Source organism: Hemicordylus capensis, chromosome 17 (genome assembly GCF_027244095.1).
Source record: "Hemicordylus capensis ecotype Gifberg chromosome 17, rHemCap1.1.pri, whole genome shotgun sequence".
Classification (NCBI taxonomy): domain Eukaryota; kingdom Metazoa; phylum Chordata; class Lepidosauria; order Squamata; family Cordylidae; genus Hemicordylus; species Hemicordylus capensis.
Window position 1 is genome coordinate 6,137,490 of NC_069673.1, and position 25,488 is coordinate 6,162,977.

A 25,488-nucleotide genomic window follows, 5' to 3' on the forward strand; every position below is an offset into this window, starting at 1 on the left:
GAAGTAGTAAGCATTTAAAGAGAGAGGAGAACGAAGTTTTCTATCATGAAGTTTTCCCTTCCTGTGAAGCGGGGCGGGGGGAAGGTGATCTTTCTGTGTGTGTGTGTGTGTGTGTGTGTGTGTGTGTGTGTGTGTGTGTGTGTTCTAGTTTTCTATGGTTCCCCCGTACAGTTAGCACATCTTTTTCTTGCCATAGGATTACATCACTGCTCTGTGTACTTTATGGTTTGAAGAAAGTACATTTTCTTTTTCCGGTTCCACTGAACCATGTTTTATTGCCTTCCCTTGCACTGGAACAGCTTCTGCAGGGTGGCCTAATTTTCTGCCCTCTCTAAGTCACATCTGTGACTTGGCTTCTAATTCACAGTTTCATGCAGTGGTGGCACATCTAAGTCACATCAGCTGAGACGTACCTGGATAACAAGCACACCCAACAAAGAGATGTTCCTCTTGCACTTGATGTGGGATCTCATTCTAATCTCCCAGCGCCATCTAAACCTAATCTTCTCAGATTAATTCACCAACCTCAAAACTGAAGTTTCAATGCCGTTTGAAAATCCTGTGCTCTTTGCTTCGCCTGCCACAGAAGTACATCCTCTGGCATACCTGAAGCAGTACAAACCATTCCCAATAGCTAGACTTGCCCACTTTTGCCATCTCTTGAGAAATCCCATTCATCAGAGATTTATCTCTTCAGTGGGTCCCCAAAGGGGCCTCTTGGCAAATCAGCTTCTCTGCTTCCTTGCTCACTAATGGTCTTTCTTCTCTTTTGACCAACACTCTCAGAGAGGGAAGGCAGAAGAAAGGAAGCCGCCAATGTAATCAATCTTATATGTATCTGCCTCACTTCTGCCTCACTCTCCTTAAAATCCTGGTAGCCCCAAAGACTGTCAGTTCTGCAGTTTCAGAACTGGGATGTCCGAGGCCCCCAAAGCTCATGTTGGGACTCAAAATGACAGCGACATTTGTTGGTTGATGTGAAACATGCGCAGCACACTTTGCTCTTTCAGCGCTTCCTTTTGTACGCCGCTCAGGAGGTGTTTAAAGAGCAAAGAGGGCTGTGCATGTTTCACGTAAATAAACAGCGATGGCCACAAATCATGATCAATAATGATGCTCTTCTAAAGCGTCAGAGTGCAAGCAAAATGCAGTTTAAATGATGCAATTAAAATTCAAAGTTCAAGACAGCATGCATAGCCTAGCAACACAGGAAGCTGTCTTATACCAAGTCAGATCCTTGGTCCATCTAGCTCTGTATTGTCTACACACTGGTTTTGTGTACTCTTTGTATACATTGACTGGCAGCGGCTTCTCCAAGGTTTCAGGCAGGAATCTCTCCCAGCCCTGCCTGGAGAATCTTCCAGGGAGTGAACCTGGGACCTAGATGCTCTTCCCTACGGCCCCATCCCCTAAGGCAGAAGTTCTGAAACTTGGGTCCCAGATGTTCTTGGACTAAAGCTCACCAGGATTTCAGGCAGGGGTCTTTCCCAGAAATGCCAGGGACTGAACCTAGAACCTTCAGCATGCAAAGAAATGAAAGTTTGGGGCAGTATACAAATTAGATGAATGGATGGATGGATGGATGGATAGAGCTCTACTAATGGGTGAAGTAAATGAAGTGGGTGCTCTACCAGTGAATTCCAGCCCTTTGTCATGAATGAATATTTGAAGCTGCCTTTTACTGAATCAGACCCTTGAATCATCCAACTCAGTGCCAGAGGTGCACCTAGGTAATTTTGGCACCTGGACCTAGAGGCCTTTGGAGGCCCTCCCCCCTGCAAATTAAGCATCATCATGCTTGGCCAGGTGACCACACCATCCGGGACAGACTAGAGAGGATTTGGGGGGGCCCTGGGACTGTGGACACCCTGGACTTCGGCCCAGACGTCCAGGGGTAAGAGCGCCTCTGGTGCTGACTTAGCCGCAACTCTTGGGGGTTTCAGAGAGGGATCTTTGGTTTTATATAGGGCAGAATATAAATGCGACAAAATAGAATAAATATGTCTGATACACACACACACACACACACTGCCCAAGTAGTGCATAGAGGAACATGCATGACCTTTAGTGCAGATGCCGTCTTTCCGCCTAAGGGCAGTTCTGAGGGCCAGTGAGAACCAAACCGGCAAATCCCTTGGCAGGCTGACACTTCTGTGGAATAACAATGCGGCTTCTTCTCTGCTGACGTCAGCATTCATTAGGGCATCTTCCTGCCTTGCTGCCGTCTCATGGTGTATCGACCCCGCTCCTGTGCCTGGGTTGCCCCCCCTTTTCACTCTTCAAAACGGAAGGAGGCCGGGGCGATTTGACTCGCAGCCATAATTCAACGGAGAGGCTCTGAATTGTTCCCCAGCGAAGCCTGGGGAAGATTCCGTGACAGATGATGCATGAGTGAACTGCTGCTTCTCCTGAGGATGGAGTTTGAAAAACCGCTCACTTTTTGCTGTCACCTGAGTTTCATGCAGTGGTGACAGAGGCAGTCGTGGCAGTTGTTGGGGGGGGCGTCCCCCCCCCCCGGCAGAATGCCCCACAGGATTCTGTGGGCAAAGCATCTGCTCTAGTATTAAGATAATAGACATTAGGCCCTGCTTAGCTGAACAAAGAGGCACCTTTCAAAGTGGTGATTCTCTTCTGTTTCGCAGGGGGAGAGCAGCTGACCCTATCCAACCCTCGCACAGTGTTCCTCTAGTGGTTGTAGATGGGGTCTGCCTTGTGTTCCTTCTTGGGTAAGAACAGCCCTGCTGGATCAGGCCCGAGGCGGCCCATCTGGTCCAGCATCCTGTTTCCCACAGTGGCCCACCAGATGCCTCTGGGGAGCCCATAAGCAGGAATTGAAGGCACGGCCTCTCTCCTTCCGTGAGTCCGCTGTGGGACAGGGAAATAGCCGCCTTATTTGTGTAGTATAGGAGAACTCCCTAATTCGCGGGGGTTCTGTTCCGAGGGGGGAATAGTGAATCCGTGGGAAATTTGTAATTTGAGATCATTGCTGTCCTTCAGGAGAGCCCTTAAAAACCTACCTATTTGGTCTGGCCTTCCAGGGTTTTGAATGATTAACTCTTTTAAATTATTTTGAATTGCTGCCCTGATTTTCAGGGCTTTTAGCTGTTTTATTGGTTTTATTGTGTTTTAATAGTTTGATTTTAATTGTTAATTTGTTTTAATTGTTTTTATCATGCTGTGAACCGCCCTGAGCCATTTTGGAAGGGCGGCATACAAACCAAATAAATGAATGAGCATTAGGACCATGGGAATCCGGCGGGGGGGGGGGGTAGGTTCTTTGACTGACCCCAATCACCCCCCAAACCAGTAAATGGGCCAAATAAAGTGCCCTACCGTGCTCCAGAGTGGCCCATGAGTGAAAACGGCACTGGAAGTTGGACTAAAATCGTGCCCCCCCCCCGGTTTTTTTTAAGTAAATGAGCCATAAAATGGCTCCCAAACACAAACCAGCCGCTGGAAATGACCGAGGTGCCCAAAAGACGATGAATCCACCCTTCCAGTGCCAAAACGAGCTTATGAAATGGTTTCCCCTTCCCTCCACAGCTGCATCCACTACTCCTGCAAAGCCACTGACTGCCAAGAACTGGAGATTGAGAATGCCATTCTCGCCTTCACCAGTGGGGGGCACTTCAATGGTGCTGAGTGCAACGTTACTTGCAAGATAGGCCACGTCCTCCAGATACGCCGAGATGATGACCTTGCGAAGAACCAGGTGTGTGTTTTTGCCGGTTACCAGTTGCCGTGCACCAGGCACTGCATGTCACACGAGGGAATGGCGGGGTTTTGGTGTTGGTTTGGGAATGGGCCCCTGAAGTCCTGTCTTATGAACATGAGCATAGCATCCTCCACCTCTGGAAACTAGAGTATCAGGTCTATGAAGAGGTCACTCACTACCAGTTCCCCAGATGTGCCAAACAGCAAGCCAGCAAGTCAGTCGGTATTGGGAAGGGCCTTTGCTGAAAAGTCCTTGACTTCTTACACTTCTAAGTCAAAATGATGCGAGGAGCGTGACACAGGGAAAGGCTGGTTAAGAGGAGGCGAGCTGGTCTTGCGGTCATGAGCCTGGTTGGTCCCCTTTGCAGGGTCTGCCTTGGTTTGCATTTGGAGGGGAGGGTTCATGTCAGCCCTGGAAGATATTAGGAGATGGAGCTGTAGCTCAGAGGAAGAGCATCTGCATACTTGCATGCCGCAGGTCCCAGGTTGCTACCCCTGGCAGCATCTCCAGGTAGGGCTAAGATTCCTGCCTGAAACCTGGAGAGCTGCTGCCAGTCAGTGTAGACAGCCCTGAGCTAGAGGGACCAAGGAGCTGGCTGAGAATAAGGCAGATTCCTAGGTTCCCTGAGTTCTAGGGTTCTTCTGAAGGGGAAGCGCAGAAGAGTCAGCAAGCTGTGTTTGCTTGGGGTGTGCTGGAGGGGGTTCCAGCGGGGGAATGCTGTTCCAAGAGGGTCTCCCTGTGGTCTGAGTCCCGAGGCGTCTGTTTCAGACTCTCGCCTTCACAGCAAAGCCTCCATCTAGGGCAATCACACCATTTAGACCCTTGGTTGCGACAGATCTTACCCCAGCATGGCCCCAGCGCTGAATGGTTTCCTCCGGTCTCTTCCAGGACAGAACTGGCAGCTGTTCTCTCCTTCCCCAAGCCTGGCCCATCCTTGTTTATTCCTTTCTGTTCACTGGACTCTGCTGACTCTTTTGGGCAGGAGGCAAGCCCGGGGTTTAGCGAAAGCGTCATGCCATTTCACAACGTTTGTGTGAGCGAGGGCCTCTGAGTGTGCCTGTATGTGTGTGGAGAACATTAATCAAAGGCCCGGGGTTGTGTGTGTGTGTGTGTGTGTGTGTGTGTGTGTGTACAACTGGAAGTTTGTCTGCATTTTGTAAAATGCTGAAGCCTGTTGCAATGTGGCCGCGGGGAGATATTCAGGAGGTGGGGGGGGGATGTGTCAGCCCTTTCAACTCAATTACCGAGCAAACAGGCGAATCCATGAGATGGGCTTCCTCCTCCCCCCCCCTTTCCTTCATGCTCCTTGGCACCGGGACCAGAACTACTCTGCAGCTGAGCATTTCTGCAGAACAGTGTGTGTGGGGCGGGTGGTAGTGGGGAACACACATTCTCCAAGGAGCCTGACACTGAACAATGAAATAACTTGGAATGGCCCTTAGAAAGCCGACAAGTGCAAGAATCTGCCAACCAAATAAAGAGGCACGGCATGTTTCGGCCATGGCGTATCATTTCGGCAGCAAGGAGCCCCCTTGCAGAGGGAGAGGATTGGAACCAGTGATCGGGCCTGGTTTTGATCAGGGAACTCTGCATGCAAGGCCAACAGGTACTTAGTTTATTCCCCTCTTGGTCTACTGAGCTCGGGAGACCGCTCAGTGAAGCTGCTTGATAGTAGCTCTGTTCACACCTTACGTTCAGTGTGTGTACATACTGTGTACTTTGTACACACGGCTGTGGAGTGTTGGCCTACAACTCCCCTAATCTCTGGCTATTGGCCACTTTGGCTGGGGATTAAGGTGGCTTTTTAAGGCGCGTCTATCTTGCATCTCGCAGTGGGGGAGCAACTGTCCAGCCCTGCGTAGAGTCTCTCCAGTGGCTGTTGCCTGTGCTTCATTTTTGGACTGTAATCTCTTTGCGTCAGGGAAGCATCTTCAGGCCCTCTTGTGACTTGCCGTCTGGGAATCACCCCTGTTCATCTAGGCCAGGAGCCACCTCTGAAAGTGGGGGCTCTCTTCAGTTTAGCAGGGGGAGATCAAATGTCAACACCAAAATCGAAAATGCGGGCTTGGGGTCCAAAAACCAGACAGATAGAGGAGGGAAGAAAACCCAAAGGTGCTGAGCAAATGGATATCGTCTTTATGTTGGGTCTGATGCGTTTTGAGCGTTGCTCTTCTTCAGAGGCAAGTATGCAGCATCTTTGTTCACTTGTTAGAGGTATACAATAGCGAAATCTCTACAGTATACTATGCTCGAAATGCATCAGAAATCCTAAAATAAATACAATATATCAATTTGCTCAGCACCTTTGGGTTTTCTTTCCTCCTTTTCCTGTCCAGAGATCAATGGTCCCCATTCAGCCCAGCATAGCTTCTCTTCGGTGGTTGTTGCTGTGTGTTTTAAATTGTGAGTTCTTTTGGAAAAGGAACCATCTTGCTCATACCTTTTCCTACAGACAACATATTGAGAAACTATATGTTGAAAAGTGGTCTATGACGACAACAATGTACAACCATACATTGGCCCAAGCTACATCGGTGTAGCTTGGGCTTCTCTTCTCTACTTGTTTCTGTTTGTTTTTATTTGCCGCTGCAGTTATTTGAGAGCGGGGTTGGATATTTTAGCTGTGCTTTTATTTATATTTTTAAATTTAATATTGTGATTGAGAGCCACCTTGGGTCTCTCCATCAGGAGAAAAAAAGGTGGAATGGGTGTTTTTATGTAAGTTAATAAAGTAGCAATGTATCCGAGGGAGATTTGGGACCCATTATGAGCCTCACTGAGCCCCACTTAAGGTGAAAGCAGATGTACAGTTCAGGGGAAATGGCTGGACACACTTCTGTCCTGTTGAAACATTTATTTTCAGGGTCCTCTTCAAGCCACTCCCACTACATTTAGAAAGTCTGCTGGTTCTCACCATGTTGTGACATTGAGCTGAAATGCTCTTCCCATTTCCAGCATCCCATTCACAGGGGCCCCAAATGGGGCACATTCCAGCCATTTTGGGGAGGCGTTGAATTAGGCCAGGGGCAGACACCCTTGGCCCTCCGGCAGTTGTTGAACTACGACTCCCATCACCCTCAGCCACAGTTTATTGTGCCTGGGAGTGATGGGAGAGGTAGTTTCAGCAGCAGCTGGAGAGGGCCAAAGTTGCCTGTCCCTGCTTTAGGCAAATGCGACAATGCTGCATAAGCCTCAGGTGACAGTACCAGCCTCTGGGGAGACCACTGATGGTGCCCCTCGTGAAATTCGGGCGGGCGGAGAGTGAAGGAACCATCAGAACTGCAAGGAATTTATTACCAATCTAGTTTTCTTTCCCTCCAGACTAGAAAAGCATGACAGCAATGCAGTATCAAAGAACTGTATCCTCCAAATGAAAACAGCATATATACCCTCATTCTCTCTCTCTCTCTCTCTCTCTCTCTCTCTCTCTCTCTCTCTCTCTCTCTCTCTCTCTCTATATATATATATATATATAGCTGCTTGCATACATGCAGCACAGACCCTCCCCACAAAAGCTGAGCAAAACGTTCTCTGCTGCATGCATGAGCAAAAAAGCAAAAGCAAGATACGCCTCTACAAAATGGGTGACTTTGAAATGCAGCCCACATTGGGCTTCCTAGCCAATGCCTTCCGCCCATATAACCGTCCTCTATTGGAGCTAATATTCCCTCCCTCCCTCTCTTTCTGTCCTTTGCTCCCTCCCCATAAAAGACTGTTGCTTGCTCAGTTGGAAGCATGGTGTCCACTTGCTCCTTCTCTGCCGCCACCGCCAGCCACCATGGTTGGGAGGTGCTCTTTAAAACCCGACAGCCCCCGAATGCTCTTTAAAGGTCCCATCCATCATGCCAGGAAGCGCGGAGGCCTGTGCCTCATGGGGGTTCAATTAAAGGCCCTGTGGTGGGCATTCAGAGGAAGGTGCCTTCCGTCGCAAGAGCCCAGCAAGCAGCCTTTCGGGAAAGGGAGCTCGGGAGACAGAATTTCGAGCTGAGCTGGACGGGACAGAGTTTTGTCCGAAGTGGGCTTTCTGTGCAGGGAAGGAGCAGAAGGTTGACCCGTTCCTGCTGCTCTTGGGGTGGTTTGCGGTGGATTGATGTAGGTTCCTGGTTCCCTATAGTTTAACGATAGCACGCGGAATTGCAAGTTTTTTAAAAAAACTATCTCTGCCATAGCAAGCCTCAGTGTTCTCCACCTAGAAAATAGGAGGGTGAAAGGCTTGTTTTCGAGCAGGTCTTGATGTCTCTCTGCTGGCTGGTTCCAGAGATTTAAGATCTGTAGTAACTCAGATGTCATTTCTAACCTCTACCTGCAGGCTCCGGGGGTGCAAGAGGGAGCCGCCTGTACCCTGCTGAGCCACCATTTTGCATCTGGCTGCGTGGTCTAGACCCTGTTGGGTACCTCTTTTGAGTGGTGCTTGAGAGCACCTTTCTGATGAGGCAAGGCCACACACAACCCCTGGGGCTTTTTAGTTTAGAAAAAAAAAGATGACTGCGGAGAGACCTGATAGAGGTCTATAAAATCATGCATGGTGTGGAGAAAGTGGATTGGGAGAAATTCCTCCCCTCCCCTCATAGAACCAGGGGTGACTAGAACCAGGAGCCATCCCATGAAACTGATTGCCAAGAAATTTAGGACCAGCAAAAGAGGAAGTACTTCTTTACACAACGCGTAATCCACTTGTGGAATTCTCTGCCATAAGATGTGGTGACAGCCAACAACCTGGATGGCTTGAAGAGGGGTTTGGATAACTTCATGGAAGAGAGGTCTATCAAGGGCTACTAGTCGGAGGGCTGTGGGCCACCTCCAGCCTCAAGGGCAGGGTGCCTCTGAGTACCAGTTGCGGGGGAGTAACAGCAGGAGGGAGGGCATGCAAATACCTCTTGCCTGTGGGCTCCCCAGAGGCATCTGTAGGCTCCCCAGAGGCCATTGTGCGAAACAGGATGCTGGACTAGATGGGCTTCCTTGGGCCTGATCCAGCAGGGCTGTTCTTATGGTGGCCTCTGGGGCCAAAGTGCATGCATTTTTGTAAATGTCTCCATGTCCCACAGAGGAAGCTGCCTTATAAAAAGTCAGACCTTTGGCCCATCTCGCCTTTGTCTGCACTGACTGGCAAGGTATTATTATTTTACATTTTATATCCCGCTTTTCCTCCAAGGCGCCCAGAGCGGTGTACTACATACTTAAGTTTCTCCTCACAACAACCCTGTGGAGTAGATTAGGCTGAGGGAGAAGTGACTGGCCCAGAGTCGCCCAGCAAGTCTCATGGCTAAATGGGGATTGGAACTCAGGTCTCCTGGTCCTAGTCCAGCACTCTAACCACTACACCACACCCCCAGGTTTTTACATTGTGATCTTTAGGGAAGGTGATTGGAGACGACAGATTTCTCCGATCCCACCGGCCTTTCCTGGGATCTGTTTGCAGGTGACATTCCCTGTTCTACATCAGTGTAGTGCCTTGGCAAGGGGCGTGGAGAGAAGCTGCCCGTCTCCCCCAGCCTGGATGCGTACCAGGGGACTGCTTTTCCCATCCAAGAGCAGCCATATATCAAAGGGAGACAGGTCCCGGGACCTGCTGAAACCATTAGGGAAACTTGGCAGATGGGGAGTCCAGTTCCCTTTGATGTGTGCAGGAAACACCCCCCCGCCTCCTTTTTTTAGCTCACATCCACGCCTGGCACAACAAGACTCCCGCCTTTGCCAGCCCTGAATCAGATATCCCTGGGGGTGGGTGGGGGGCACAGCCGGTCCATTGGCCTTGTGGCAGGTATCACCTCTTGTCCACTCCATGAGTGCTCCATCTGATTTGGACCGTCCAAATCCCTTTCCTCTCAAATTGCTCTCCAGAACAGATGATTCCCCCATCATCCAGCCCGGATTTTCAGCCGCTAGATGCGTGGTTCTGCCATTCAGCCCTCTCTCTCCTCCTCAGCCCTCACCAGCGGCGGTTTGGATATGTGTGGCACTGCACAGCAAGACTTAGGGGGCTCTCTCTCCTAGAGAGTCAGGCCGTTGCTGCATCTCGCTCAGTATTTCCTGCACTGACTGGCAGCGGCTTCTCCAAGGTTCCAGGCAGGGGTCTCTCCCAGCCCAGTCTTGGAGATGCTGCCAGGGAGGGAACCTGGGACCTTCTGCCTGCAAGCCGGCAGGTGCTCTTCCACAAAGCTACAGCCCCACCCCCTGATGTGACTATCTTACAGTGCTCACACATGGAGTCCCCCATCCAAATGCAAACTAAGGTGGACCCTGCTTAGCAAAGGGGGCCATTCGTGCCTGCGACCACCAGGCCAGCTCTCCTCCCCAAGCTGGGTCATAAGGCCTGGCTTCCAGTCTTGAAGCAGCGCTGGCAGGTGGTAGTGAAACTACAAGCAGAAAGAAACTCCTTGTTGAAGTACGTTTGATGGAGCAGAACTGTAATTGCAATTATTGTAGGGAAAAAGGTTCCAACGATGTAGTCAAACTGCTTTTGTTGAGAGTTATCTCATGCTGTTTTAAATGCCAACAATAATAATTACTTGCATCTTTATGGGGTGGGGAGGGGATGGACACCCTGCTGTTATTTAAATATTTCATTTATTCATTGATATAGTGAAGATTCCATGCAGCTACAAAGGGAAATACCCACTCTGAGTTATTCAGATGAATTCAATTACCAGCAGAGGGTGTGACCACCTTCCAGTTGGTTGCTAGGTCAGTTTCTAGCATTTCCAGAGGGGGCTGGATGTTCTTGGAGTATTATAACAGTTCAGCCTGACCCAGGGAAAGAACATTTGCCTTCAAAAAGATAGGAAGACCTGCATGGTGTTGGCTGTTTCCAGGTCTGCTTCACATTTAAAGGACTCACGGTTCCAGAAAAGGAGGTTGTTATTTGAGTAAAATAAATTCCTATAGTCCCATCACTCAAGTAAACCTTGAAACTCTATTTAACCTTTTCCTCCAAACTGTTTCAGTTTTCAACCGGGGGAGCGTAGGAACATAGGAGGCTGCCTTCTACTGAGTCAGACCCTTGGTCCATCTAGCTCAGTGTTGTCTACACGGACTGGCAGCAGCTTTTCCAGGTTTCAGGCAGGAGTCTCTCCGCCCTATCTGGAGATGCTGCGAGGGAGGGAATGTGGAGCCCCGGGGCTCTTCCCAGAGGGGCCTCATCCCCTAAGGGGAATATCTTACAGCACTCTCACATGTCGTCCCCCATTCCAATACAAACCATGGTGGAGCCTGCTTAGCAAAGGGGGCAATGCATATTTGCTACCACAAGGCCAGCTCAACTCCCAGCATTCCTGGCTGCAACTGCCTTTGACTGGAGATTGTGAAAATGGTAATTCACCACATCTGGGGATGCCTGTTACAGAGAACTCTGGAAGGGGCCAGCGATGGGAGTCAAAGAAACAAGCAGGTGAGATGACTTAAGAGTGGCCACATAAGGAGTCCCATTATATTTACTAAAATTAAGTTGTAGTTAAAATTTAGTGAGGTGTTAGTAGCTGTTGTTAAACTGTATTAGAAGTAGTTGATACTTATTGGTGATCAGGCGGCTTTTTAAAAATTTGAGGAGTAGGGTTCTATCTCAGTGGAAGAACATCTGCGTAGCATGCAGGTTTTAGATGGTGAACCGCCCAGGGACTGGAGTCTGGGGGCGGCATAAAAATGTGTCCGATAAATTAAAAATAAATGGAGACATTCAGAACGTCCCAGGTTCAGTCCCCAGCGGCATCTCCAGGTAGGGCAGGGAAAGACACGTGCCTGAGACCTTGGAGATGCAGCAGCCAGCCTGTGTAGGCAATATGGAGAGAGATGGACCAGAGTTCTGACTCGGGAGAAGGCAGCTTCCTAATTCAGAGAGGGGCATCTGCTCCTCACCTCCTGCGGCCGGCTTCATTTCCAGAGAAGAGCTGGGCACCTGAGTGGCGGTCGGGTCCACATATGCAGGAGGGGCAGCCTTCTTGCATGCTCTCCTGTTGGGTTGGGTTGGGTTGAATCTCCCTGCAGTTAGAAAAGTAGTTCAGCAAAGAGCGCTTGACTTGTTTTTTTTTTAACCTGGGGATTTGGACATGGCGGCCCAGTTTTAAGCAAACGTGCCCTACTTCTTCTGTGTGGAGTTTGGCTTTTTCCGTGAAGCTGCCCCTTCTGCTTTCAGCTGGAGTCCAGCATCACCGTGACCTGTGTGGACGGGAAGTGGAACAAGCAGGTGGCTTGCGAGCCCATCGACTGTGGCGTCCCCGACCAGTACCATGTCTACCCGGCCACTTTCAACTGCAGCGAGGGCACCACCTTTGGCAAGAGATGCTCCTTCTCCTGCAAGCCCCCAGCCCTGCTGAAAGGTAAGTCGGAGGCACCGGACAGCTCAGTTTTGCAAACCGGGCCGTATCAATGCCAGTGTGATCAGGGCAGAAAGGCCGACGTGAGGTGCGTTGTGGGTGTCTTTTCTTATTGCCCCCCCCCCCGCCAGGCCCTGGCAACTCTGCTCCTGCCCTCCAGCCTTCCTGGTGGAGCTCTGCCCCTCCCAGGTGCCACTTATTCTGCAGCCCCACCCATGCCACTTGATGTGCCCAAGGACCAATCCCATTCCACCAGGCCCTGTAATATCCCAGCCTCAAAGCTTGCTTCTCGGTCTGTGGAACTCCTTCCACTGGAGAGGTACTTTTCGGGTTAAAGGCCTCCTCCTCATGCCACCAGTCCTGCCGTCCAGTTTGACCTCTTTCTTCCCTGGAGTGCCCTGATGCTCTGCCGCTGATTTTGGTCTGGCTTAGGACTTTGTTACCCTGCTGTTGCCCTGGACCAAATGACTCTCTCCCATCCCTGCTGGGCTAACAGCCAGCTCTCTCCCTATCCCGAAGCCCCTGTTGGATCTGGACAATAGCCATGATGGTGAAATATGCTGGGAGGATATGGACTCTTCTTTCGGAGAAGAGGCCTCTGGACTTTGCTGGCTAGCTGAGAGCCGTTCTGAGCATCTCGAGTCCTGGGCAGTGGATACTGCTGTAGCCGAGGCTCGTGCACAGAGAGGGGGGGGAGGGAGGGGCGAGGAGCGAGATCTTGTGTCCTAAAGTAGCCCATGGCTCCTGCTGCTCACAGCTCCAGCATTACAGCATCTCTCGGGCGCTGGCTGTCAAAACCGAAATGGCAAAAAAGACGGTTTGGAGGCCGAATCACAAACGATGACTCATCAGCCTCGGCCAGAGCCCTCCTTGAGATGGGAGTCGGGATGACTCACGCCTAATTCAAATCATTGATGTCACACAAGCCACTGTTTTTTAATGTCACAGTTCATCACCCTGCCGTAGCAAGTATGAGATCACCGTGCTGGACCGTGGACACACTCTGTGAGTCAGAGAGGGAGAAAGAAAGCAGTTGGCCCGGGAACTGAGCATTTTTAACTGCCCAAAAATACCTTGACAACTCACTGCAGTCAAGAGGAAGGAGATGTAAAGGCTCCTTTTTATTTCCTGGGCACAGCAAGTTCTCTGAGCATCAATGCTTCCTTCTTTTTCTCCATTCTCATCATCTGTGTTTCATGCCTTAGAGACAGAGTGCTTTCTAGATGAAGGCATCTCAGGAAGAAGCAGGTAAAATGATACATTGGATGAAGGTAGGCTGCTGCCTTACACACAAGCAAGAAACGGTCCAGCTCTTAGAGGGCCGTTACATTTTCTTTCCTCCTCTTGCAAAGTACGGATGATTAGAAAATCCACTGACTTTCTCCCCAGATCTGGAGAGTCAGGAAACACCACCTTCTGTGGGGAGAGGCTCTGTGGAGTTATCTATTCCTCTGGATTTCTTTATTCAGTCTGTGCAGGATGCTGTGTGGCATGGATTTTAGCTCAAATTATATTTCTTGCAGATTTCCAATATACTGGAGTGCATATGGATGGTGCTTTTAAAAAAGAGGTGATTTTGATGAACGAATGGATGCTCTTCAAGAATCTGTACTGAGCAGGGGACGGGGTTGGTTTAGACCAGGGATTCTCAACGTTGGGTCCCCAGATGTTATTGGACTTCAGCTCCTATAATTCCCAACCAAAGGCTACTAGAGTTGGGGATTATGGGAGTTGAAGTCCAGTAACATCTGGGGACCCAACATTGAGAATCCCTGGTCTAGAAGATCTCCATGGTCTTCCAGAGTTCCAACTCTGACATTTTGTGGTTCTGTGATGATGCTATGACTGAAAAATCCCTGCTGGCCTCAGCCAGGTGTTTCATGTAACACTGTGTTTGACTTCTGGGTGGACAGGAGTTCAGAAGCATCTCTAGCCAACAGGGCCTTAATAGTCACAGCTGCTTGTTATGACTGATGTTGTCATCTGTCTCCCCCAGGAAATAACAGCAGCCTGACATGCATGGAGGATGGGCTGTGGTCCTTCCCTGAAGCCCTCTGCGAGCTGATGTGCCGGGCTCCCCCTCTGGTCCCCAACGCAGACCTCCAGACCGCTCGCTGCCGTGAAGAGAAGCACAAGGTTGGGTCCTTCTGCAAGTATAAATGCAGACCAGGATACCACGTCCCAGGCTCTTCTAGGAAGGCAAGGAAGTAAGTGGTCTTGCGAGCGTTCATAAGAAGCTGCCTGACCCAGAGCCAGACTCTTGGTCCATCTCGTTCAGCATGGTCTACATCAGGGCTGCTCAACTTCGGCCCTCCTGCAGATGTTGGCCTACAACTCCCATAACCCCCAGCAGCCAATAGCCAGGGATGATGGGTGTTGTAGTCCAAAACAGCTGCGGGGTCTAGGTTGAGCAGGCCTGGTCTACACTGACCGGCAGCAGCTCTCCAAGGTTTCAGGCAGGAGTCTTGCCCAACCCTATCTGGAGATGCTGCCAGGGAGTGAACCTGGGGTTTTCTGCATGCAGAGAAGATGCCCTGTCACTGAGCTACGGCCTCATCCTAACCCTGCTTCCCAGTTAATCAAGGGCATCTTCTTAGGCCCACTAGTCCATCTTGCTCAATATTGTCTGTTCTGTGTGGCAGCAGCTCCTTCAAGGTCACAGGGAGTCTCTTCCAGCGCCTCCAGGCAGGGCTGGGAAGGGATCCCTCTCTGAAATCTATTTAGGAGTCTCTCCCAGCCCTACCTGGAGCAGCTGCCATGGATTGGACCTGGGACCTTCTGCGTGCAAGCCTGTGGCCCCTCGTAGGAGCAGGCCTGGATTTGCCACCTTTGGATGTGAGACCGAGCGGCAAGTTCTCACCAAAGGATCCTTGGCTTGAAATTCAGGCCCTCTTGAAACCAACCCCCAGCTCTATGTGGTTCTCCATGGCCCTTTCTGCAGTGATGCTCTCAGCATTTTCCATGTTCTACCCAGCAGCACTAGGGCATCTGCTTGGCATGCAGAAGGTCCCATGTTCACTCCCTGGCAGCAACTCCAGGTAGGGCTGGGAGAGACACCTGCCTAAAACCTTGGAATGCCACATCCAGTCATCAAGGCTGCTCAGCTTCGGCCTATATGTTGGCCTATAACTCCCATAATCCCTGGCTGTTGGCCACTGTGGCTGGGGATTGTGGGAGTTGTAGTCCAACAACAGTGCCGGTGGGAGGAGCTAAATTGAGCAGGCCTGGTGTAGATTGTGCTGAGCTAGGTGGCCCAGTGGTCTGACTCAGTATAAGACAGGGACATTTATAGCTCAGTGGCAGAGCATCTGCTTTGAATGGACCAAGGGTCTGATTCAGCACAAGGCAGCTACAGTACCTGTGTTACTTCTACACCAACATGCTGAGAAAGGGAGAGCGAGGGAGCTGGATCAAGGCCTCTGATACTGAGGGGGGAATTATGCCAAAGGCAGAAAGTGGAACCCAAAGTCTTGCAAGCCGAGCAGTCTGATGAAAGATCCCTCACCTTGCAGACGTCCCTCCCAGGTATCTGTCTCCAGTGGTTGCAAGCAAGGCATCCCCGTCATCTCCACACCTTGCCAAATTGTTTCCAGACGAGCCCAGTGCTGGGGCCCGTCAGGCCAAGTCCTGTGGAGTGAAGGTGATGACGGAGTGTTTGTTCCAGACATTTCTGCCCACCTGATTGACACACATCTGCATATTCTTTTCACCCAGCCCAATTTGCCCCAGCAGCCCTTAGCTGAGCTCATCCAGAAGGAATGGCCTGGATCCCTGTAGCCAGGGAGCATGTCCAGGCAACCAAATGTTGTCTGGGTGGGAGACCCCACCCTTCCTGTCAGCGGCACCCACGTCCATGACACATGGGCCTGGTATTCCTGTCTCCGGAACAGGTTTATGGCAAAGCCAGCTTAGAATGCGTGGACTGGCTTATCAATCCATCTGTTTACTTCCACCCTGCCTTTCGGCTGAAGTGCTTCTAGAATTAATCCTAGAGTGTTAGGATTCGAAGGGAACTTGGAGGTCTTCGAGACCAACCCCCTTCTCAGTGCAGGAAATGGCATCCCTGCTTAGTGGCAGAGCATCTACTTGTATGCAGGCGGTCCCCAGGTACAATCCCCGGCGGCATCTCCGGGTGGGGCTGGAAAAGACTCCTGGCTGACACTGTGGAGAAGCTGCTCCCGGTCCGTGCAGTCAGTCCTGAGCTAGATGGACTAAGGACCTGACACAGTATTAAGCAACTTCCTGTTATAAATGGCTGCCCAGCCTCTTTTTGAAAAACTCTAAGGAAGGAGAGCCCGCCGCCACTGTTTGAAGCTGGCCGTCAAACAGAAATATCGAATAGTTAGGGAATGCCTCCTATACCTGGCCTGAACCTGCCTCCTGGTCAGTGTCCACGATCCTGAAGTAGAATCACAGCCTCCTCCTTCCCCTCCTCCCCAGACAGAGAAGAGTGCAGTGCACCAAAAGATTGCTTCCAGGCACTCCCTTTGTCTCAGTGGGGCTTGCATGAGAATGGCATTTTAATGGGTCACGTCTCAGGGCAATTGGGTACCTGTTCCTTTATTGAAGATGTCGGCACTAGCGCCTTTCTGAATCTCTAAGGCTTGCATTCACAAGCCGGCAGCAGGAGGAGCACAGACCTCCTTTGGAAAAATACCCCCTTTGATATGCGACCTGGGGAGTCCCCTTTGAACTTCGGTGGGAAAAACCTGCTGGTCTCCTCAGTTTTATGGCTCTGTGTAAAGCCACATCAAAATAGCCACTGGTCACGGGGCTGGGCAGGCTCCAGGGGAGTTTTTTCGGATGGAGTTGGGTGGTGGTGTGGGGGGGGGGGCTTCAGCCAGTCTCAGACTGCCTGTGCTGCCTTCGCAAACAGTCCTCGTCCTCACTCGGAGACCGCATGGCATGAATCCACAGCCCCGTCTGTCTTGTAAGTGTCAGAGGCACACGTCTCTGCCCAGCTCTGGAGAATGGCGTCTCGGAAAGGTCCTGGTTTCAAGCCACTTGTTAAACAAACTACCCCGTTTCCCCCCTTCTCTGTGCATGGAAGGAGGGCCTTCAAGATCCAGTGTGTTCAAGATGGAACGTGGCTAGAAGGAGCGTGTATCCCAGTCACCTGCGAACCTCCGCCCTCCAAATTCCACGGACTTTACCAGTGCACCAACGGCTTCCAGTTCAACAGTGAGTGCAGGATCGAGTGCGAGGAGGATGAAGCCCAATCCGTGAGTCCCTTCCCGCTGCATCTCAACAGTGCAGAGCTCTTCCCCTGGCCACATGCCCCTTGCCCTGTTGAACTGCTGGTTTCCCTTCCACTGGCTCTACGTCTCGAGCCAAGCGTGAGAAGCATTGCTGGCATTGGACCGCCTTGTTCTCTGGTCTTTTGGGGTCACCTTAGGATGGGCTCTCCCTTTCAGCACCGATGGCCCTAGAAGGGACTCAAGATTTGGTTTTATTTTGGAGGTGGTGATAGTGGGAGCAGTGGATGAAGCTGTCCCATTGATAACTGGGGCAGGGGGGGATGCCAGAGACAGTGGGAAGGAGATGAGACAGTAGCCCGGTGGAAGAGCATCTGCTTGGCATGCAGAAGGTCCCAGGTTCCATCCCTGGCAGCATCTCCTGGTAGGGCTGGGGGAGACTCCTGCCTCAAAACCTTGGAGAGCTGCTGCCAGTCAGTGCAGGTGATATTGAGCTAGATGGACCAATGGCCAGATAAGGCAGTATGTGAATACACTCTGGGAATAGGGCTGTCGCTCCGTGGTAAGAGCTCCTGCTTTGCTTGCAGAAAGCCCCAGCTGCAGTCTCTGGCTGCATCTCCAGGAAGGGCTGGGAAATCTGACCCCCTGAAGTTCCACCAATTTCAATGGGGCCAAGTCATAACCAACTTAGTCCTTTCCCTGTCCACATCTTGTGCAATTTTATAAGCCTCCATGGTGGCTCCTCTCCAGTTTCCTTTAAGCAAATCTAAACAAACAAATGCTCCAGTCTCTCCTCGTAAGGAAGGGACTCCAGGTCCAGCTTCACCTTAGTTCGTGTTTTCGGCAGTACACAGTACATGCTTTCTCTGCGTACATGTGCATGAATTGGATGTGGTGTAGGGTTAGGGTTAGGCACTGGAAGATCTTCCCCTGAGGGGATGGGGCCGCACTGGGAAGAGCCTTTGCCTGCTTGCATGGAGAAGGTTCCAAGTTCCCTCCCTGGCAGCATCTCCAAGGTAGGGCTGAGAGAGACCCAAGGCCTGCCACCTTGGAGAAGCCGCTGCCAGTCTGGGTAGACACTACTGAGCTAGATCGAGCAAGGGTCTGACTCAGGAGAAGGCAGCTTCCTATGTTTTTATTTCGAGTCAGATCATTGGTCCATCTAACTCAGTATTGTCTACACCAGGCCTGCTCAACTTTGGCCCTCCTGCAGATGTTGGCCTACAATTACCATAATTCCTGGCTATTGGCTGCTGTGCCTGAGAATTATGGGAGTTGTAGTCCAAAAACAGCTGGGGGGCCTAAGTTGAGCAGGCCTGGTCTACACAGACTGGCAATGGCTCTCCAAGCTTTCAGGTGGAACATGCTGCCAGGGATTGAACCTGGGACCTTCTGCATGCAAAGCAGATGCTCTAGGACTGGGCTATGGGTGCCTGTCCCCAAATGGAATGGCACATTCAGTCTAAAGACTCTTACTTCCATAGGGACTTAGGAAGTTGCCTTCTATCAAGTCAGATTAATCCATCTAGCTCAATGTTGTCTACACTGACTGGCAGCGGCTCTCCAAGGTTCCAGGCAGGGGTCTTTCCCAGCCCTACCTGGAGATGCTGCCAGGGACTGAACGGGGGACCTTCTGCATGCACAGCAGGGGTTCTGCCACTAAGCGATGATCCTAGGCCTCTAAAACTTTACAGCCCATCCTGCAGATGCCAGCAATCCCAGGACCTTATGCTTGCAAAGTGTCTCGCCAGGTGTGTTTTGGCTAAGATGGCAGCCACCATGCCTGGGGCCTTTTTAGCAACTTAATGGCCACCAAGAAGGCGTGAATTCAGTGGGGATACTCCCACTGATGTCACCGGCATTGTAGCCCAGAGGCTGTTTATACGCTGATGTCATAATGGAAACCTCCTCTGCTCCTTTGGGGAGCTGGGAATCGCCCCCGAGGAGAAAGCCCATAAACAGAGAAGTGTAGTGCGGGGGGGAAACCATTAAACCACCCCTCACACACTGTTGAGTCTTTTACAGCCATTATGCTCCTTATTCCTCATGTGTGGGGCAGAGGGGCCAAAACAGCCTCCGTCTTGGGTGTAAGGCGGTTGCCCAAAGTTCTGGACAGCCTTTGCGTAAACAGAGGTTAGTTCATATGGAGGTGTGAAAGTGTGACCAGATTTGGCCAGGAGCTGGGACATGATTTTTGATGCCTTTATAAAAAAAGAAAGAGCGGGCGGGGTGTGTGTGTGTGTGACTGTTTTTATAGAGGACAGCTTGGCTGTGAGCCCCCCCGCCACAGGCGTTTATATCATGCAGTAGTTAACTTTATATTCTATGTACCTTGGCGTTCTGCTCAGCACTGGAGTTGTGCCGGAGACCGATTTTTCCCTTAGCTTGTGAAGAGGATTAAACCATTAAGGGCCTCAACCGTCTTAATTCTGGCAGCAAGGGCTGCCTTAACAACTCCTCGGGTTTTGCCGGGTCTTGCGAGGGTACATACCCTCCAAAGATGCTCGTGGCTTCAGTGAGCAGACCACTGGTTTGGGTGAGAATTGACCTCTGTGTTTGGGATGGGTTCCTGCTCCTTAACAATGTTGCTCCTTAATGAATACATTAGTATTGGAGCTGGGAGAACGGGGTGCAGGAATGGGTTTATTGTTGTCGAATAATCTTATTTGTTGTTCTGTGTCAACCGCTAGGAGCATTTTTGCTGAAAAGTGGCATATAAGTTTCCGTAGTAGCAGTAGTAGCATTAAAAATATTTCTGTGCCATTTTTCTAACCAAAGATGTCTTCAAAGCAAGTTTAGAGAACAAAAGGTATGAGAAAATATGTCTCTGCCCCTCTCAAGGGCTCTCCCCTCTCAAGACCCCCCAAATAAAGCAAAACCAAAGCAAAGGAGACCCTAGGAACAGCTACCGCCAGTTGCTCTTGCCCTGCTTAAATATTAGGGGAAAGTACCCCCTTAAGTGACACAGCAGGGAAATGCTTGACTAACAAGCAGAAGGTTGCTGCTTCGAATCCCCACTGGTATGTTTCCCAGACTATGGGGAACACCTATATCGGCATGGGCAGCAGTGCTATAGGAAGGTGCTGAAAGGCATCATCTCCTACTGCGCGGGAGGAGGCAATGGGAAACCCCCCCTGTATTCTACCCAAGACAACCACAGGGCTCTGTGGGCGCCAGGAATTGAAATTGACTCGACGGCACATTTGTACTCCGTAAGCTGCAACTGTCCCTTTCAACCAAGGATGGTCTCTATTATTTGGGGTATGTGTCCCAGGTAAAACATTGCCCCTAATTTGTTCCTGGTTTGCTTTTGGGAGAGATTTTGAGGAGGGGGTCTTTTAAAAAATTGCATGAGTGGGCTTGCCTATTGCCCCGTTATTGGTTTAGCTTCATCTCCTCATTCTCCCAAGGAGTTTAGAGTGGCAGACACGTTCTCCTTCCCTGTTCTCCTCATGAGAACCCCGAGAGGCAGGTTAGGCTGAGAGGTGGTAGCTGATCCCAGGTCACCCATTGAGGATCTCTCAATGTCTGCCTTAGCCTATGGCCATCTCCACCAGTGAAGACGCCCCTTTGGATATTGCACCTCCATTCAAGACACGGCTAGCAGAAGAGGCAAGAGAGCCTTCTCTCCTGTGGAAGGAGAGCTGAATTTCCCCCTTTGTTAAGCAGGGTCCACCCTGGTTTGCATTTGGATGGGAGACTTCATGTGAGCAATGTCTGCTGTAAGATATTCCCCTTGGGGGATGGGGCTGTAGGTCAGGGTTAGAGCATCTGCTTGCACGCAGAAGGTCCCAGGTTCACTCCTGGCATCTCCAGGTAAGGATGAGAGAGAGACTCCTTGAAGAACCCGCACTGAGCTAGAGGGACCAGTGCCTTTGTATAAGGCAGCTTCCTCCTCATTGCAGTGCTTACTCTGTGGAACTCCCTGCCCAATGAAATCCATATGGCCCCATCCCCAGCTGCAAGCACCCATTGGCTTCAAGCACGTTCCTTCTTCAGAAGCACATGCTCTTAACAGGATGCATTTTGCAACCTATTTTGGCTTTCATGTCCCACATTAAGAGGCATGGTTCTGAGTGGCACAGGACAGTGTGAGGCATAGATTCAGTTTATGATTTGCCCTTGGCTTAGAGATGCAACATGCTCCCCATTGGGAGCAAATTTCTAAGCAGACCAGCTCCGCTACCATAAACAGGAGATATTATCTGACAATGGCTTAAAGTTATGCCATGTTCCTCCATTGGGAGGCACGTGTGTTTTGATCTGCAATCTAGAGTTGAGACGAAAAGGCTAGTCCTGCAGTCTTTTCACTGTTGTGCATTAGAACGGAGGAATATTCGGATTCTCCCATTTCATTCTTGTTCATATCCCCTCCCACCACCACCACCACCAGTGAGTTTACTCTGCTCAGCGGATTCCAAATTCTGGATCAAACAGGAGAATTTCTAGAAGTAATGATGGAACAGAAGCATGCCCTTTCAGCCTCTCCATTCAGCTCTGTCTTCCCCACTCTGCGTTACCAATGGAAACATACCCACGTCTTCAGATGGGGTGGGTGCTGGACCTAATTAGGTCTAGCATAGCAAACCTAATTAGATCAGGTGATGCTAGCTGCAACACAGAGCTCATCTTCCAGCAATAGTGTGCTGGGTTGGAGGAATAATGGCTGAGGGGCCGATATTCTCAGTTTGAGAGTATGGAATATCTGAAGTTATTTGGCGCTCTCTCTCTAACACTGATCAGAAAGCATTTGTAGGGCTGGACCAAAATGCCTCGGGGTGTGAAGTAAGTGTGGGGCATTTTAGCAGTTTCCAGGATAGGGATGTGATTTTTCATGCCATACTTACCAGAGGTTCATCCTGCTCCATTTGGCTGGTGAACCCCATAAACCCCCCCATGAGATGCTGCCATCTTTTGTAGTAGCTGCCATCTCCCCCAGAATGACCCAGCATATCATGGGCATTGGTGTGGAGCTGTTGGTGGAAACAGCGTTTCCCAATAAAAGAACGTGGGGGTACAATCCCCTCATCCTAAAATCTCTTCCAAAAATAAAATGGGGACTTGTTGAATGACATTTTGGTAAGAGGGACATATATTGAAACACAGCTCAAGGGGCCAAGGACACACTAACTCGGTGTGTGACGGCTTCATCTCTGCACAGCCATATGGTCAGTGGAGGATCTGTTACTCCACCTTCCTTGAGGGGCAGTCAGCTCACACTGAGCTGGATCGAGGCCTTCGTAGGTCAGCCTGGCTGGCCATACGTGGCTTGGTGTCATACAAGAAGCAGTTATAGCTCAGGGGGTCCCAGGGACAATCCTTGGCGGGATCTTCAGGCAGAGCGAGGAAATACTCCTGGGAAGCTGCTTTCATCAGTGTGGGCCATCCTGAGCGAGCTGGACCAAAGGTCTGTCTCCGGTTGAGATACTACGTGCATCGGTGCTTAGGTTTTGGGGGCGAGCCATAACTCAGGCAGAAGAGCAGGCACTTCTGTGCTGAAGGTCACGGGTGCATCCCAGCATCTGCAGAAGGTCCCCGGGTCCATTCCAGACATCTCCTGACAGAGCAGGGGCGGGGTGGGGGTGGGGATCTGCTTTCTCAAACTCTGGAGAGTGGCTGCAGTCAGCGTTGCAGTGGCCTGATTTGAGAGACGGCAGCTTCCCAAGTGCACATGCAGGCAGGCGCTCCCCTTCCCCTCCTTGGGATGCTGCTCTTTCCCCCTCCACACTCAACGCTCTTCCGGCTTCCTCTCTCCAGGGCCACGGGAACGTCATCCACTGCCGGAAGGACGGCACCTGGAGCGGCTCGTTCCACCTCTGCCGCGGCATGCAAGGCCACTGCCTCCTGCCCAGACAGCTCAACGGCGGCCTGAAGCTACAGTGTCCGGACGGATACGGCATAGGTATGGCGGGTTGCGTGGGGGAGCCGAAGGCCACTTTTGTCGTGACGGGGGCGAGAGGAGAGGAGTCCTTGAACCCGTCTCCTCTCCTGGCTCGAGTTTTAAAACAAAGCAGCTCATTAATCCCTTTCGAAATGGCAAGTCAGGCTTTTAGACACCAGACCTCTGGGATATGTATGATCCTCTCTTGCACTCCAGTGACACTGACATTTCTCGTTGTCCTTGATGGTGTCTGTTGGCAGACAACAGCAACAGAGTGTGTGTGTGTGTGTGTGTGTGTGTGTGTGTGTGTGTGTGTGTGTGTGTGTGTGTGAGAGAGAGAGAGAGAGAGAGAGAGAGAGAGAGAGAGAGAGAGAGAATGGAAATGTTGCATATCCTCCTAGAGCTGCCCAGCTCAAAACAACATTGATTACTTGACTAGAATGTAGCCAGCGGACTTTCTTTTCATGGTGATCTACCAGACGCTTCAGGGACCCCTCCACCCACAAGAAGGGTCTGAAGGCCATAGTTCTAAAGAACACAGGGAGCGGCTTTATTCTGAGCCAGGACTTTATTCTGAGCCATGGTTCTCTCTAGCTCAGTATTGTCTACCCAGGCTGGCAGCAGCTTCTCCAAGGCTGCTGGCAGGGGTCTCTCCCAGCCCTACCTGGAGATGCTGCCAGGGAGGGAACTTGGGGCCTTCTGCATACCAAGCAGATGCTCGGCCGCTGAACTACGGCCCCATCCCACAAGCCAGGGCTTGAATCTGGAACGTAGGGAGCTGCCTTCTTCTGAGCCTTGGTCCCTCAAGTGCAGGATTGTGTATGCTGGCTGGCACTGGCAGTGGCGCTCCCAGGTTTCAGGCAGGGGCCTTTTTCAGCCCTTTCTGGAGATGCGGAGAAGGTGCTCTTCCACTGAGCTATATGGCCCCATTCCCTAAGGGGAATATCTTACGACAACTACTATGACATAAATATTGGCCCTCTGCTTTTCAGCAGGAAAGGTTCTCAGAGTGGTTTGCATAGCAAAAGAAAACAGGAGACAGTTCCCCGCCCCCAGGCCTCAAAACTGTGAACACACAGACAGCAGCCACCGCCACTGGGAGGGATGCTGAGCTGGTGTCTGGAGAGGGACAGCTGCTCTCTCTTTGCGAAGTGTGGGAGCCGCCACTTTCACAGGTGCTGCTGGGCCCACTGAGCAGGGGGGCAGCATCTCTCGGAGCTGCTGCAACCGGATTGGGCGACGAGGCCCCTTGCCGCTCTAAAACCCCATGGCCGTGCTGTTCTGGCTGGGATTCTTTGGGGTCATGGGAACATAGGAAGCTGCCTTCTACTGAGTCAGACCCTTGGTCCATCTGGCTCAGTACCATCTACACAGGCGGGCAGCGGCTTCTTCAGGGTAGCAGGTGGGAGTCTCTCTCAGACCGATCTTGGAGATGCCGCCAGGGAGGGAACTTGGAACCTTCTGCATGCAAGTATGGAGATGATGATGATGATGATTTTTACATCTATATCCCGCTCTTCCTCCAAGGAGCCCAGAGCGGTGTACTACATACTTAGGTTTCTCCTCACAACAACCCTGTGAAGGAGGTTAGGCTGAGAGCGAAGTGACTGGCCCAGAGTCACCCAGCTAGTTTCATGGCTGAATGGGGATTTGAACTCGGGTCTTCCCAGTCCTAGTCCAGCACTCTTTCCCACGACACCATGCTGGCTCTTCTCCCCTGAGGGGAATATCTTCCCGTGCTCGCACATGTCTCCCGTGCAAATGGAAACCAGGGCAGACCCTGCTGAGCAAAGGGGGCAGTTCAGGCTTGCGACCGCAAGTCCCGCTCTCCTGCCTCTGGACACAGCAGCCCTGGATTCTTGTCCAGTTGTCTAGAGATGCCCAGGATTGCAGCTGGGCCCTTTTGTGTGCCACACAGGTGCTTGGTTGCTGCCCTGACCCACACTGTAGGGCTGGGCCCCTTGGTCCCAGGTCAGGAGGGCGATGCCTTGTCGGTGGGCTCCCCTCCTCGGCTCTCCTTTTGAACTCCCTCCCGGGGATGCCCCCCCCCATACCTCATTATAGGCGAGCAGCAGTGAGACACCAGGCTCTGCTTCCCTCCTGTCCCAGCGGGGAGGGGGAGATGACCTGGATGAGCTCACCACTCTGTAAGGCTGCCAATTATGGATCGTATATCAAAACAAGCCCGGCTCGCTCTTCTCCTGAAGTGTAAATTGCAGTGCTGGAGAGCAGAGAGACAGCACTGCCATCCCGTTTGCCTGGAGATGTCCCCCCCCACACACACACACACCCCAGATGAGGTGACCTTTACAAACCTACCAAGGGTTGCTGCAGGGGGGATGCCCCCACCACCCCCGCTTTTTGGCTTTTTCAGAGGAACAAATGCCA

The 25,488-nt window shown here is 51.3% G+C and overlaps 1 protein-coding gene across 1 annotated transcript in view; it reads left to right on the plus strand.

Annotated features, from left to right (window-relative positions):
• PAPPA (pappalysin 1) overlaps window positions 1-25,488 on the plus strand; it is a 195,709-nt gene that overhangs the window by 146,676 nt on the left and 23,545 nt on the right. Inside the window, exons 14-18 of the mRNA XM_053281794.1 lie at window positions 3,544-3,712; window positions 11,844-12,027; window positions 14,021-14,231; window positions 17,075-17,246; window positions 22,977-23,121. Of these exons, the coding sequence (XP_053137769.1) occupies window positions 3,544-3,712; window positions 11,844-12,027; window positions 14,021-14,231; window positions 17,075-17,246; window positions 22,977-23,121 (881 nt within the window). The remainder of the gene's footprint in view (window positions 1-3,543; window positions 3,713-11,843; window positions 12,028-14,020; window positions 14,232-17,074; window positions 17,247-22,976; window positions 23,122-25,488) is intronic.